We start from the raw sequence: 17,193 nt of genomic DNA on the forward strand, positions 1-17,193 counted from the left end.
ATTTCTGCTCCATATTAAAAAACTGCTTCTGGATCATAATAACAATCATTGACTAGCCTTTGGATATATTATTTTTACTATAGAAATTATCAAGGAAGCAAATATATCCAGACCTTTCCTATTTCCCTGCGTCAGAGGTATTTGCACAGGTAATAATCGAGTCAGCCTTAGAAATGCCTCCTCGGTGTAATCGCAGAAGCCGCCATTGAGACTCAATCATTTGAGTGTTTACTCCGATTTCGGGATCTATGAAATGGTGTTCTTCATGGTTGATATTTAGATGATTGTAACCATGATCTTTGAGACAGTCATAGGCACACCAGCAATCCAAGCAAATTGTTTCAAAACTCCTGTTTTTTATTAAAGGAAACAAAGTCTCGCTTGTACGACGAATTTCGGGACAAATCTTCAAATGGAACTCTCTAATGTCCGTCTGAATTGCTCTAGTTCTTTCAACAAGGCATCTTTTTAATATTTTTGTTTGCCAAACTTCATATCGATTTCAACAATTTTGTCTGACCTGCCAAGCGGTCCTCTGTTTTCGAAGAGTAAATCAAGTGCAAACATATAAACATATAAACTCGAAAAACTATATATCACAATAAAAAACCTCACAAAGGTGAAAAAAGTACGCCAAGTACATAAAAATAGTCCTTGTACACAACCGAAAGATGAAAAGATACTTATCTCTGAAAAATAACTAATAAAAAAATTTTTTTCTAAAAAATAAAAAACTAAATGAAATCATTAATTAATTGGCCAAGTATTTACAAGTAATTCAGTTTGTAAAATTTGTAATTTGAAATAGATATCATAAAATCAATTTTTATAGAAGTGTTTTAGACAGATTTTTTCCTTAAAATTAAAACACATTTAATTTTTATTAACAGAATGATTTCCGAAATAAGTTCAATTTTGAATCACATTATCATATATAGTATATCACATTACTTAAATTACATTACTTTAGAGTTTATTAAAGGTGTTATATACTATAATATCAAATCATATTGTTAATGTTAAGTGCAATTAGAATTTTTTGATTTACAAAATATATCTTACAGAATGTATAATTTGAAAGAAAATTTTTCGTAAATCCTAAGTCAGGGCGCACGTATAAAACAAACTTACAAAGCAAAATATAAAACTTTTCAACTTTCTGTTGTGTACAAGGAATATTTTTTTATGTACTTGGCGTATTTTTTTTCACCTCTGTAAGGTTTTTTTATTGTGATCTCATTGCTTTTTGTAAAAATTTATATTTTTTCTACAAAGAATATATATTTTTAAGCCAACTGCACTTTTGTACTTTTAAATCATTTATTAATTATCACTCCGTACATTTAGCACGTACTCTGCTTGCATAATGTCCATCAATTATACTTTTACCCTGATGAAAAATTCCACTAATGACTTTATATTCGCACCAATACTTATCTTTTCCGTAGGTACAGCTTTAATTTTTAAATCTGTTACTTTAATCATTTTTGTATCACTAATTTTAAATAATAATTAATTTATAACTGTAAGATGATAATATTTCTTGTTATTATTATATCAGTCTTTTCAAGTACTGAGACAGCATCACAATTGGTACATGTTTTTTGAACATTATTCCAATGTGATTATTTATAAATTATATTGTATTAATTCTTGTATATGATTTTTTAAAATTTATAAATGAACATATACTAATAAATTGAAATTTTAGTAAACTAATTAATTATTATTATATCTTTTTTAACATTCTTATATAAAACTTTATAAAATTTTGTATAAAATACAAACCTCTCTCTCTCTCTCTCTCTCTCTCACACACACACACACACACACACACACACACATACACACACATTATATCATAATAGTGCAGTTAGATTTTTGATTATGGCTGTAGTTCCTGAGATATTTTAATCGAAAGTATTATAAACATATAACTCCGAATAAGCTACTTGGTAGCGGCCGGTCCTTGTACATAGGCGAAACTCTTGACAAGCTAGACAAATTTCTTTTATAATTGGCGTTTTTTTTATGAACTTGGCGTCGCGACGCTACTGCGTCGTTTGATTTATATTCCCTCGAAAAACTATATATATCAGAGATTGTCTCATCATTTATCAATGACTGATTGTCTCCTCGAAATTTTCTTCAGGCGTCTTCATAAAAAGCATCTTCTTCATCACAAAGGAATAGGTGAGCAAGATCATATCCTCCATTAGAATCTTGTGACGACCACGTGTTCTTTGTTCTCGTTTACCGTCTTACAGACGATATACTTTTTATATCTAAAACGCAAACCGACTGCTGTCACGTAACTTGAATAGACTCGGGAGGAGCATACAATAGACATCCATTCTTTGTCATTCTATGTGCACTTTCACTTTTTAGGCAAAAGATCCCCTTCCTAGCACCAGCTAATAGACTATCGACTGGCGAGAGTGGCTAAAAGCTTTCAAAGGTTCCAGGAGCCATTTAAATCTGTAAGCGTAGCAGAGGTAAAAGAAGGAATAGAAGCAGTAGCGGCATCGGTAGAATGCGAAGAGATAGAAGGAATGGAAAGAGTCATATTTAAATTGTTTATAGTTTATGCATGTCGGGCAATTTTGATTGTTTAGCGCTATCAGCAGGGATACATAATTTGCTGATAGTGCGATGCTGATTATTACAAGTGGCAGTGTAATGGATTTATAAGAATCAACATTTGCCATCTTTTCCTTACATCTTAAAATCTTACCAATGTCGCCTGATCCCCACAATCATAAAGCACGCAGCACTCTGCTTTAGATACGCATCCGTAACATGATCGGACTCCGTATTCTCTAATTATCTAAATGTCAATGCAATTTCGAAGATTTATTTATATTATTAGAAAAAGTACATTCTTGTTAAAAATTCGCAAACCTATATGGCATCATATAATTATAAACTTCCTTATGCATCTGAAGCACCGAACGATATGAAATAAATCTCGCTTTACACGAAAAGTTTCAAATCCATATGAAACCGTATAATCCTTCTTTTGAATTCGAAGCATTCGATGATATGAATTGTATCTCGCTTTACGCTACAAGTTATAAACGCAAAGCGATTACAATGAAGGGTCAAAGTTAAGTGTAAAAATGAAATTCGCATCGTCTTTCCATGTGAACTTTACTTTGTCTTGCAAAGTGTAAACGTGGACGCAGTGAGTTCCGCTCTCCCCCCGTCCCTACGAAGGGGCACCACTTTCGAAAGACCTAACCTATTTCTGATTGAAAACTAAAATATGATTTGAGAGTAGACCTGGCTTTACGTGAAAAGTTGCAACCTCATTTTGAATTGTAGAAACATGGACCTCGTTTCGCACTGAAGTATTTTTTAATCTTTTTTTTCTCTAGGAAATGGATTAGGTTAAGTTTTTTGGAGGTGGGTATGGGCGGAGGGCCCTTCCCCATCATACATTTGATTTACTACACATAAATAAATGGATAAACGGAATATTTAAATATATTAAATGGATATTTTACATATATATAGTGAAAATTGTTTGTTCATAACTTGTTAATAAACAATGAGTGACAACTAAAATTTATTAAATGTTATTCAGGGACATAATCTTGATAACATATGTCAAGATCAAGGTTATTGGAGTTGGATTTTTTTTTACGGTTTTTACGATTTTCATGATATTTTTATTTATTTATTTTGAACCGTGTAAAATCCATATATATATGATTTTGAGAGTTGATCTTAATATAATCTCTTGAAGCTACTTGTAAAATTTCATCAATCGGAGGAATGCCCCATTCAGAAAAACAACCTTTTTCTCGTTTTCGTTTTTTCAGAAACATAAAGAAGGGTTATTATAAATCTCTAATTTTGTAATATGCAACTACATTTATATAAATAAGAAAATTTTGTGTTCTATTTGTGTATATTCCGTTCAGCGAGAGAATAACCATGAATCGGACGAAAAATTGGCCATTTGACGCAGGTTTCCGCCAAAGGAACGCCTAAAAAGCCCCGAGTGTGCCATATATAAATATGGTATCGAATAGCGTGCCACGCTCTCCCCACTTCCTATATACAGACCATGGTTGTTCGCTGGATGGAGTATATGTCGTAGGCAAATAATTATTTTAGAAAAATAATTATAATAACTTTTGACTAGACAAATGCTATCTGCTTGGTCAAATGGTTTTTATTTATTTGTGTTGAGATGTCATTTTCTTAAGCAAATGCTATTTTCCTAGACAAATGTTACTTGATTGAACCGCTATTAGGCAAATGGTATTCGTTATAATTAATAATAACGTAATTGTTTAGTTTAACGCTTTCACCTCAAATAATGATAAAAAAGTGTATGCGTGAAGACAGTGTTCCGCCCCCACGGGGAGGCTCCACTACCATTGAAATAGGTTTGCGTTGAACCTCGCTTTGCGTGAAAAATTATAAGCCCATGTGAAATGATATTATATGGGTTTACAACTTTCCACGCAGAGCGAAGTTCAAGGTAAACCTATATGTCTAATTTTAATAGTAGTGGAGCCTCCCCCGTAGGGAAAGGGAGGGGACGAAACACTGTTTCACGCACTTTTTAATACGAAATAAAGTTTCACATGGGTTTACAACAAGTTTTCACACAAAGCGAGGTTCAATCCAGATCAATGTGTCTAATTTTAATGATAGTGGAGCTCCTTTCCCCCTATTGGGAGGCGGAATCTACCGTCTTCACGCATATACTTTCCTATTTACACAACAATTAAACATGCGCATGTGACCATAGAGCATGCGCTATGATCATGTACCTATCCCATAAATATAAATAATTTTCACTTTCCTAAAAAGCGTTTGGGCAAATGCTATTTGCTTAGAAAAATAGCATTCAAACATAAATAAATGGGTAAAAGCCATTTGACCAGGCAGATATCATTTGTCTAGTCAAAAGCTATTTTCATAAAATAACTATTTGCCTACAACATATACAATAATCAGTTCTATAGAGTTCTATTTAGGAGAATTATTTTCTAATAAACTAACTCACTATTATCCGTTTCCTGCTCTTAGTTGCTCGCGAAATTGCAAAATTGTGAATAAAATTTTTGTAATGTTTTTACAACTTTTTTATACTACCTAGATGTCGATTATGGGGATTTAGAAAACGCAGCCATTTGATATCTACATCAATCTCTATTTTTATAAATTTTAAAAGTAATCTATATATTATTTTTCAGCAAAAATATTATGAGAGCATCAACAGTAAATAATGTAACAATTTAATTTGTATTACAGCAACAGAAGAAAAATTTGATCTTGTATACGCAAAAAAAACTGTAGATAACAAAAATGGAGTCGAAATAACATGTTTGGCTGAAGGACTTTACCCTCAACCGACTTTAGATATCTCTATCGAGTAAGTATTTTTGGCAATCTATTATAATATTTTGAAATAAAATGTCTTATAAATATTTCTAAACTTTTTACATAATTAAAAAATAGGGAATAGTTTTTATTTATACATTAAAGAATGAGCTATTTTCAAAATGTTGAAACTCGACAAAAATCATTAGACAAAAAATTAGAAAAGCATTTCATTCTCAGAAGAACGATAGATGAAAAGTTGAAAAGCAATATCGACAGACGTATCAAGTCTAAAATCGATGGAAATTATACACATTTCTGAAATTTTCAGACATTCCTGAATTACAGAGATCATTTATATGATATAAACACTTTCGTCGTTATTATGCGTGGTTATAACGTTTTATGTTAACATTAATTTATAGTCATTTTGGCATTGTGCTGCGAAGCGGGTGAATCTATTTCGCCATGAAGGAAACAAGTTCAGATTACCGTGAAGCCATTGTTTGCATCGATGTTAAATGTAACACTTATGTCGTTATTTATGTAAGCGTGGTTATAAAGTTTTATATTAACGTCAATTTATAATCATTATAGCATTTGAAGCAAATGTGCTTAAAATTAAACAAAGGAGAAAGGTAACTAAAGCTGGTTTCACGCGAATTGTAAACTTTATGAATAATATAGATCACGATACAATTGATATTGAAAAAATAAAATTGAATAAATTGGAGGAGTTATGGAAATCATTAATAAAAATTTAAATAAAATTAATAGATGAAGATATGACAGATGATCAAATGGATCAAGAGTTAAAGAGTTATGAAGACAAGTACATTAATTTGAAATTAATAGGAAAAAGAGCATTAAAAGATCTCGTCAAACCAGCTGCTATAGATAATCTGGACCAAGCAACCGGAGTTATGAATGACACGCGAAGGCGAATTAATGACAATCATGTTAGAAGTTAGATTACTTGACTTACCGACATTTTCGGTATATCATAGAATGGTATACATTCTTTGATATATTTAATTCTTTGATACATGCTAATAACTCGTTAAATGATATACAACGTTTTTATTATTTGAAATCATCCTTAAAAGATGCGGCGGAAACTATATCATCGTTTAGAGATATCCAATATAAATTCCGCCGACACAGTCCGATTGAAAGATATACATATATAATAACTGATTAGAAAAGTTAACTGTACAAAATCACATTAAAATTAATTTTTTATTTACCAGAAATAAGGAAGGAAAACAGTGTAGACATTCGTAACGTACTACATGGTGTATTAAAACACGCAAGAGCGAACTTTAAAGAGACCTATTTCGCAGTGGGACAATCTATAATTACCAGTAAATTGGATTTTATAACAATAAAAAAATGGGAAAACAGTTTGAATACCTAAATTTCAAGAACTGACAGAATTTCTCACGCAAAGATCAAACTTTAGAGGCTGTAGCTATAAATGCTAAAAAGTTTTGTGTTTTGTGTCCGCTGCCAGCGCCTATAGAGGGAATACGCACACAAGCTGTGTACATGTAATGCGAAAAAACGCAGAGCGTCTACGTTTACGCTTGTGTGCGTATCCCTTCTGCAGCGCTGGCAGCGGACATAAAACGCAAAACTTGCATCTGTGGTTGTAGCTCATAAGAAGTCAATCTACACATATAAGTAATTATTCGCGTCAAATTAAGTCTTTGAAAACAACAGCGTCTCATGTTGTAATAACTTATACAAAATGTATTCACTGTAAAGATAATCATCAAATTTACCAACAATTACAAACAAACAATTTCTAAACTTATCGGATCCAAACAAGCGCTCCAATCAAATAAATTAGTAATAGGGTGTTTTAATAGCTATGTTTTAATTGTTTAAAAAATAAGCAGCATCTTGCAAAAGATTGTCAAAGTAGTACTTGTAAATTGTGTGAGAGAAAGCATAGCACATTGTTACATGACGTAATTTGTCAAAAAAGTACAAATCAAAGCAAGAAAATCAAGTTGTTATTCAAAACACTAAAACAAATAAATCTGATAATGTCATACGCAATCATGCTCAATAATTAAAATGCCAAAATCAAAACAAGTATTATTAACTGTCACGGTTATTAAGGTAAAAGATCGCAAAGATCAATATATAATCAGAAGAGCTCTATTAGACAATAGTTCATAATCGAATTTTATTACCAGCATTAAAGAATTTTAGAAAATTAGGATTAAAGTCAATAATTAAATAAAAATTAAAGGAATTAATTAACAAGTGTCTTATGCCAGAAAGTTACATTTTTATTAATATTTAATATCAAATTTGCAGAAAGAGGCAATTTGAGCATTTGCTTACATAAGTTATAGCTTTTCTTTATTGTTATAAATAAAAATGAACACTTCTTTAAGAATGTGATGTTACAATAGTTACGTTGTGAAAATAGTTCCCAAATAATGTTCAATGTTTATGTTTATATTTTAGTCAGAACTTATAAATACTATTATTTAAAATAATGTTGTAAAATTGATATTATATATTAATAAAAGTGCTATTTATTATAGTGCGTTGAGAGAATTCGTCTTAAAGTACAATATTTTGAAAAAAAATTGTATGGTGCCATTTACAAAATTTAAGGTGATATTGATTTTTTATAAAAAAAAAAATTTTCTCAAAATGTTTTTATTGTACATGATAGCTTGCGTAAAACACATTAATTTTTACTATATGAACTTTTTTTTAAGCTGTCAGAAATGTCTCAAAATTCGTGAGGACCGTTACACTGAACATCCCGTATATATGCATATATAGTGTTTGGAAAAAATTCATGGGATGCTCTTTTTAGTTATGTACATGGTTACATGATTTTGACTTGACTAGCATAAAAAAAAAAGCTTGATTTTTTCAGCTTTGGCGTCAATGCGTTTTGTTGGCCATATAACGAGTTAACTTCACTTTAGTACCAAATTAATACAAAAAAGAAAATAGAAATAGAAATAAAAGTAAAGTGCGGAGGGCGATTCTCGGAATGCGAAGCTCCGCTTACGACACGCAGACCAAGTCCATTGTGCCTCTCCGATAAGCCCTTTAGTTCAGGTCTATTCTTCTCCAGAGGAGAAGGCGTGCCTTAACCGAGAGGTCTTCTATTTGCTGAGGTCTTGGAAAAGCGAACCCCAGCATTCCAGTCTAATCTTGACATAAGCCAGGCAGTCACATAGAACATGAAGGCTGGTTTCCTCCAGTGCGTCACATTTCCTGCAGTTGGGTCTCATACTGATGCCCAATTTATGCGAATGGTAGTTGAGAGTGCCGTGCCTGTTGAGAATACGAGTCACCAGCCCGGCTTCTTGTCTGCTTACCTTTTTGATATAGCTGGCAAGGCCTTCCCTCGGAGAATTCCCGAGAGGAGCCTTCGTCTGTCTGCATCTAACCGCTCCTCTCCAGGTGCTGATCCCGCAGCCAGCGACTAATCTCCCCCTTGTCTAGGGGATTCCGATCGTTCCGGTCCCACCAACACAGCCTCCGAGCCAGCTCTGGCAACCTGGTCGGCTGCCTCGTTGCCTGTGATACCAGAATACCCAGGTACCCAGACCAGAGCAACTTCATTGTCTTTCGCAAGTTCTCCCAGGGTGCATCTGCATCTCCCAGACCAACTTGGAGGTAACAGGAAGCCTCAAGGGCCCTAAGAGCCGTCTGGCTGTCCGAGTAAATGCTAATGCGTCTGCCTCTTTCCTTATTGGCGAGAAGTCGTTGCCTACAGCATAAGATCGCCATTATTTCCGCTTGGAAGACTGTGGCAAATTTACCGAGTAGGATCGACTCATTGATCCCTTTCCCTCGACAGTGAATGCCAGCTCCTGAGCACGAGCTGATCTTGGGCCCATCCATGAAAAGAATGAGCCCATTCTTCAGCATCGGATCCTGCGGCCAAAGTCAGTTTTCCCGCTCCGGAAAGAATACCTTGAATAACGCTTTGAGAGCACGAATGACTGATATTTTATCCTGTCCCATGCTAAAGATGGGATGGGAAAGGACTTCGTCGGGAAGCTTGGTGTGCCTGGTGCCGGTCCTCCATTTTCCCTCGCATCTCAGACGATAGACCGCCGATGCAGCCGCGGCGACTACCGTATGGCATAGCGGCTCAATATCGAACAACATCTCCATTGCCGCAATTGGCGTGATCTTCATAGCCACATGAGCCCCTCTTAGGATAAAAGTCCTCAGGTGCTCCTTTGCCGACACTAACTGTACCCTAGGATACCATACCACTGCAGCATACAGCAGCCTAGGTCTAAGGATAGCAGAGGAGATCCAATAAATCATCCCCGGCCTGAGGCCCTAGGTCTGGCCAAAGAATCTTCTGCACAACCAGAAGTAGGAGATCACACTCCTACACCGATCCTCCAGGTGCTCCTTCCAAATCAGTTTCTTATCCAGGACTCCGAAATATTTCACCGACCTGGCCGGTGTGTCTCCCAAGGTGGGTCCCACCACAGTGCCTAGCTTGTATTTGCGAATAAATATGATCAGCTCCGTTTTTCGGGGATTAACCGAGAGTCCAGAGTTGCCGCATTATTCCTCTACTACTCTGAGAGCGCTCTGCGCTCTAGGAGCGTGTCCAGGAAGGTCCTTGCACGATCGCCAGATCATCCGCTGCGCAAAGAAATCCCTTATCATTAAGCTTGCTGAACAATCCATCGATTGCTACTAAGCACCATAGAAGTGGAAAGAGCACTCCGCTTTGTGGGTACCCTCGATCCACCCAGCTGCCAACACTGACAGTGCCGAGCGTCGTTACAACCCTCCGACGAAGCATACCCGTAATCCACTGGACCAGCCTGTCTGGAACGCCACGCAGCGCTGCTTCCCTGCAAACCACTTTATAAGAGATGTTGTTGAAGGCACCCTCTATATCCACAAAAGTCCCCACCGCGTAACCTCCCATCATGAGATCTCTCTCAATTTGGGAGATCAGAGAGTGAAGCGCCGTTTCGGAAGCCGTTAGAGAAGCCCATTCTATAAGCATGTTGACTTCCATGCAGCGTTAGGCTGATCAGTCTGATGTCCTTGCCAGAGGTGCAGCAAGTCCTGCCGACTTTGGGTATGAATACCACTCTCGCCAGCCTCCATGCCTTGGGAGTGTATCCCAAAGTAAGGCAAGCTCTCAGAGTCCGCGTGAGCGGTCCGCTGATCTGCATGAGCCCTTCTTGTAGAAGCGCCGGAATTCCATCCGGTCCAGCGGTTTGAAAGTTTTGACCACTTCACATTCTCAGGTTTTACAATGCTGGCTGCCAGTTCCCAGTCACACCCGCGTGCTCTTAGTCTGGGCTCCACGGTCCAAGCGCCAGGGTCGACATCAGGTTCCCTCATAAAGACCGGAAAATTAGTCTCCAGAAGATGAACCAGACATCGCTCGCCGGAAATCATATCCCCATCCGGGAATCATATCGCCTGCAGGTTTGAGTTCGGGTTTCTTGCCAGAATTCTGCAGAGCCTGGAGACTTCCGGAATCTCTTCCAGCTCTTTCTTGGCGGCTACTACAAAGTCCCTATAGGTCTTCTGAACCCTCCGATAGAGCTCCAAGTCGAACGGGCGACCCGTGGTTTTGACTCTATTTCAGGCACACCGAGCCCCCTCCCTGAGCTTCTTCAATCTCGGTCCTCACCAAGAGATCCTATTGTTAAAGCGTACCACTCTCGCTGGACTTCTTCTCGAAGCTGTCCATTAAAGCCCTTTGTAGATGAAAATCGGCAAAATCTGCCAATGGCTGACCGTGGCGATGGTCGGATTCTGCCTGTTCAGCAGCCCCAGGACCGTCATCGCAGCCACCGGAGGACCCGGAATCCAGACAGCCATCCTGTGCCGCCTTTGAAACGCGTCCAAGTCCACCACTCTGAGCTTGGCACCCTCCCAGGGAGAGATGTGTCCAATTCGCTCAGAGAGCCAATTGAGTGCCATCTCCTTCCCCCTGATAACGATGGCACCGTTGCAAAGCATCGCAGTCTCCGTGAAGCGACAAAAGGGTGCTCTCCAGGATCTCCGCCATCTCCGCGACCACCGCTTCCCGTCAGCAAGGTCAACTGCTCCGGTTGTTACCATCTGTTCGGGATAGTCCTCCTGAACAATCACCCTCGCCAGGGAGTTGGCAGCAGAAACATAGGGCCCAGTTATCTGAGCCTTAGGCCTCTTAATTACTCTTTGCACCGAAGGGAAGTAACCCCAGAGCTTGTTCGGCCCCTTTTTCCCCTTAGGTCGCCCCGAGAGCCCCGAAGAAAGAGAGATCTAACCCTGCTATGGCCAGCTCTCTGTCCCACTTGGCCCTCCTTTTCTCGGCTCTACAACGGTTTCTCTTGCGAGAAGCCGCTGCTTCACCGACAGCGGCCTTTCCCTTCCGGGCCCTGAAGAGTCCATTCGGGAGCCGAGGCCGCTACTCCTGAGAGTGGGAGCCCTTGCGAGCCCACACCCTCAGTCCGCCCAAGACCATCAGTGATTTTTCAATTAGGACATTTCATACTTGGTCCCACGAGAAGCTAGGAAACGTAAGTCCGCCCGGGCAGAGCCCCGTATGCCCGGATAAAGCTAGATACTCTGGAGTTTCGCTCGGTGCCCCAGAGGCATCGTTCACGACACTGCACTCCCAGTGCCACGCAGCCCTCACCACGATGACTTCCAGCTTGGCTTAGGGAGTTGGTCCACGGCAGTAGCCTTCCCAGACCCCGACAGGGTTTTACGCCCGCGGGATCAGTTATATCCACCACTTCCCACAACCCTACTTTTCTTGTCAGAAACCCGGAGGTCTCCTGGGCATTTTCCTATCCACCCGGAGACGCGCCCGATAGGCCATGGAAAAAAGAAAGTACAAATAGAAAAAAAAAGAAAAAAAAATTAAAATGAAATTTTAATATAAAACAAAATAATAGTTATTTAATTAATTTAAACTTTTATTTAAATAAATAAATTAATTTTTTTATTATTAAAAAGGAAAATATAAATAATAAGAAATGCAGAATATATTAGGTTGGTGCGAATGAAATGTTGGATTCTTAAGTGAATATATTAAACTGCATATCTTTTTCCAAAAGCTGTTTATTTAATCAAAATATGCTCCATTTACTTCAATACACTTTTCCCAACGAGATTTTAATGCATAGATGCCTGTCTTGAAGAAATTCTGATCTTTAGAATCAATGAACTCTGATATGGCATTTTTCAGACTGTCTTCATTTTCGTACTGTTTAGCCCGTAAAAACAGTTCTAAATGTTTAAATAAATGAAAGTCGGTTGGCGAAAGATCCGGTGAATAAGGTGGGTGCTGCAAAATTTCATATTTTAATTCATTTAATTTCGCAATTGTTTTGTACGATATATGCGGCCGAGCGTTGTCGTGGAGAAATATTGGGCCATGCCGATTAACAAGTGATGGGCGTATAATTTTCAATTTTTCATGCATTTCTTCAATGTACTGGCAATACTTTTCGGCTGTAATTGTCATTCCAGTTTGAAGGAATGAGTAGTGTATTACTCCAGTCACATTCCACCAAACTGTGATTAAAATTTTCCGTTGATGAAGTGATGGCCGTGGAGTATGAGCACAAGCCTCATCCCTATCAAGCCACCGAGCACACCTTTTCCTATTGTCGTAAAGAACTCATTTTTCATCACAAGTAATGATCCGATCGAAAAATGGATCTCGATTAAATCGGGTTAGCAATGATGAGCATACGCTCAAGCGATCCAGCTTATTTCGCTCGGTTAGTTCGTGCGATATCCACTTATCTATTTTTTTCACCTTGCCAATTTCAGAAAAATGCCGCAATATTGTTGTATGGTCAACTTCCATTCTGGCAGCAAGTTCCCTTGAAGAAACAGTTGGATTCGTTTCCACCAATGCTTTCAGAGCATCATTTTTCACAGACGTTTCGAGTCTTCCACGCGGTTCATTTTGCAGGGAAAAATCACCAGACCGAAATTTTTCAAACCAATGCTGCACTTTTCGATCGTTCACAGTATTCTCCCCAAACGCCTGGTTTATATTGCGTGCAGCTTTTGCAGCATTATTACCAAGTTTATACTCATATAAGAAAATTACACGAATATCGGTTGAATTCATATCGGTGCAAAATTCAAAGCAAATAACAAAAGGAAACACTTTTGAGAAAATCTTCTTTGCTAAAATGTGACTCTGGCAATGGACAGTACAACTATAAACCAGGTTATGTCAAAAACAAAAGCATAACAAAAACAGGGAGACAAACGTTCACATTTAAAGAAAATCTGACATTTCATACGCATCAACCTAATATATCTCCTCATTTGGATGAAACTTCATTGCACATTGTACAAAAATGATAATTGAACTTGTTATTCAATATTAAAAAAAAATAATTCAATATAAAAAAAAATAATAAATTTAAAATGTTGAAATTGGCACTCTAGTATGTCTCTATTTGAACTTCTGACGTACAAAATGCCGTTGAGCAGAGAGGCCGCTCTTCGCGCGATTAAAATATTCTTCTTTGTTCCAGAGTCAGTCTGGCTAGGTTAGATACACGCACATTATTCTTTCCAATTTAGTACTGAACGTGCAGCATACTTACCTTTTATTGCTCATTATTCATTATTACCTTACGTATCTTTTATTGCTCATTATTCATTATTAATTACTGTCTAATTGAATAAACCTCTTTTATATACAAATTGCACTGCTATTATTTAATAAAAAATAATATCTCAACAAAAAATAATATTTTTTGAGGTTAGCAAGTTTATCAGAAAAAATCGACATTATTGTATTTAATGCAAGAGCTACTTCTAATTTTCCTACATTCATGTTATATATATATATATATTTAAATTCAGTACGATAAATAGTTATTTCATTAAATAAACTTGATATACATACGGTGCTGACGCTATAAACTCGATACTAAACTCTTTTTCATAATGTAGCGTCAATTTTAATCACGTGATATTCTTCGACGTTAAAAATGAGCGTCGAGCATCAGTGTGAAAAGGAACCTATATTATTTATAGTTGTAAATTTGTTGTAATCAAAACAGGTTTATTTCTAATAATTTAATATATGACAAAAAATATATTTTCTCGAAATTGAATTTATGTTTATCTTAACTAATTGCTATTATTGCAGAGATATTTCAGAGAAGCAAATTGAGAATCCTATCGTAAAGCTGCGTGATGACGGACTGTACAATATTTCATCACGCGTTGCTGCACTGGATGAAGATTTACTGGAAGCAACAGTTGTCAAATGCTTACTCAGCATACCGAAGGCAGCGTACAATGTGTCTCGTAAAACTGTCTATTATACTGGTTAGTAACAAATGTGTATATGTGCACCATACAAGCGACACGCATACGCGCGTGCACGCACGCACATACAAACATACATATACATATATATGTACATATATATATATGTATATATATATATATATATGTATGTATGTATGTATGTATGTATGTATGTATGTATGTATGTATGTATGTATGTATGTATGTATACATATGTATGTATGTATACATATGTATGTATGTATGTATGTATACATATGTATGTATGTATGTATGTATACATATGTATGTATGTATACATATGTATGTATGTATACATATTTATGTATGTATATATATATATATATATATGTATATGTATATATATAGTATAGTTAAACAGATTAAACAAAAAATATTTGGTGGTAATTTATATACATATACATATATATTATGTAGTCGCTCGGCTACATTTTCTTATATAGAGGGATATGGATGCTGCGAAAGGTGTGTATCAAATGACTCTTTGTTGGATGATGGAAAACGATTATTGTAGATTATTTACAATTATATATGTATAATTGTGATAGTTTTATGATTGCCGTGACAAGAGTCATTTAAAACAACTTCCGCGAGGTTGTCTTAAAGTTGACATTCTCTCCACATGATGATTGGTGGTCTTTGTATACTTCACGAGTCTTCAGTGACTACACGCAAGGTAAATAAAATGCCAAACGGAACAGCATTCAGGTATCAAATCTTCCATCTGTATCTACTCTGTGACATTTCTCGATCGCTGTTGCTTTGAGTTGTTTGGTCCATGTACTTCGGAGGCTTCACTCTGTATCTTTATCCTCCTGTGTATTCTTGTGCACTCTCGTGGTGAGGCGATTTGCGTCTGATCAAAACGGCGAGTCAGCAAAGCTGGGAGCAACAACAATAGTGGAGATACAAACTACGAAAAGATGTAGCAGAAGAATGACGTCGCAAGTATTGAAGATATCCCTTCGAGCGTGAGTCTTGGCAGTGATAATTCCAAGCAGTCTCCACTAGTGCAAGCTGAAGCCCATTTGTTTTAGAAGTGGCGCTTCGGTCTCTGATAGCCATTGATGTCTGGAGACCCAACGAGGATGACAATAGAAGACTTAGCTTGCCTGGCGTTGAATAACTACACCTGTATGAAAGTTGCTGACATTGATTTGATCTGTCGCAAGTATTTTCCCTAAGGGAACTTCTCCCTAAGGGTACTTCCTGTATGATTAGTGATGTTAGAAACAAAGACGCGGCTTACCCGCTCACTGGTTTCGACAGTGACGAGGATACACACAAATGCAAATATGTGCGCTTTATGTTTTTGCTACTTTTGAAGGCTAGAAAAGAATAGTCATATGTTTTCTGTTTTCTTCCTGCTTTCTATCAAATTGACAACGAAGGTGACGATCACTTATAGTCACGCATGATAGTATTAAATGCTTTTCCGACTCATAGGCCCTTAATCTGAGCTCACATTTAGAAGTACATTTAGAATATCATATTTATACACATAGGTGTATAAAAAAATAATTAAAAAAATTTAATTTAATTAAAAATTTAATTAAAAATAATTAAAAGAATTAAATAATTAAAAGAGTAGGCTCGTTCTAAGCTTACATCTATCTCTAAATGTGCCTTGATGATACGATAAATGTGGCGGTATTCTGAGCGCACATTTAACGGCACATTTAGAGACACATCGTCATTTTTAGGTTAAATGCGCAACTTTATAGTGAAAATTGTATTCTGAGATATTAAATAAAACATTTATCCCATTTTTGATAAAATAAATATGACACATTTATACGGCCATATCCCGTTAGGACACGGTCCGATTAGATACTGCTCGATTGGACACACAATTATTGGACATAGCACGATTGAACACTGCAGTATTGGACACTGTACGATTGGACACCGCATGATCGAGCAATGTCCAATCGGAACATGTCCAATCGAGCAATGTCCAATCGGAACATGTCCAATAGAACAATATTCGAGCAATTCCGTGAAGCGAATCATTGATATGTACATTTATACATAATAGCGGCATGTTGTACTCTTGCTTCGCAAGTTTAATTAATTTTGTCACTGCTATACAATTGATTTTATTAATTAAATTATTATAAATCAAATTTCTGTACATAATAAAATTCTTTTACTTAATAATATTAATAAAATTTGGTCAATTTGAATTTTTTTTTTTAAATATAATAGTGTATAAAATACAATAAAGGATGCATTTTATTTGATAATTAGATTTAAAATTATAAAAAAAATACATACGTTTTAACTTTTTTCGGGTACTTCTAAGTAAAACATCAATAACATTAAAAAAAAAACGCAGTGACAAATTGAGCTAATCGCAGCGATGCACAATAAATATAAATGAATAATCCGACACAACAAAGTTATTACATTATATAGCGCGCTAACAAACTGTGTGCGTAGATGGAAACATGCATCTTTGATGAAATCAATAACAGTTAAAGAATACATAATCATTTCATTAAACAATGATGTGTGGAAAAT

At 36.5% G+C, this 17,193-nt stretch overlaps 1 protein-coding gene across 1 annotated transcript in view; it reads left to right on the top strand.

The window, feature by feature from the left end:
* LOC126852015 (uncharacterized) overlaps window positions 1–17,193 on the top strand; it is a 577,582-nt gene that overhangs the window by 488,540 nt on the left and 71,849 nt on the right. Inside the window, exons 3-4 of the mRNA XM_050596475.1 lie at window positions 5,272–5,392; window positions 14,486–14,667. Coding sequence (XP_050452432.1) covers window positions 5,272–5,392; window positions 14,486–14,667 — 303 coding nt within the window. The remainder of the gene's footprint in view (window positions 1–5,271; window positions 5,393–14,485; window positions 14,668–17,193) is intronic.

This window comes from Cataglyphis hispanica, chromosome 9 (genome assembly GCF_021464435.1).
Source record: "Cataglyphis hispanica isolate Lineage 1 chromosome 9, ULB_Chis1_1.0, whole genome shotgun sequence".
Taxonomy (NCBI): Eukaryota; Metazoa; Arthropoda; class Insecta; order Hymenoptera; family Formicidae; genus Cataglyphis; species Cataglyphis hispanica.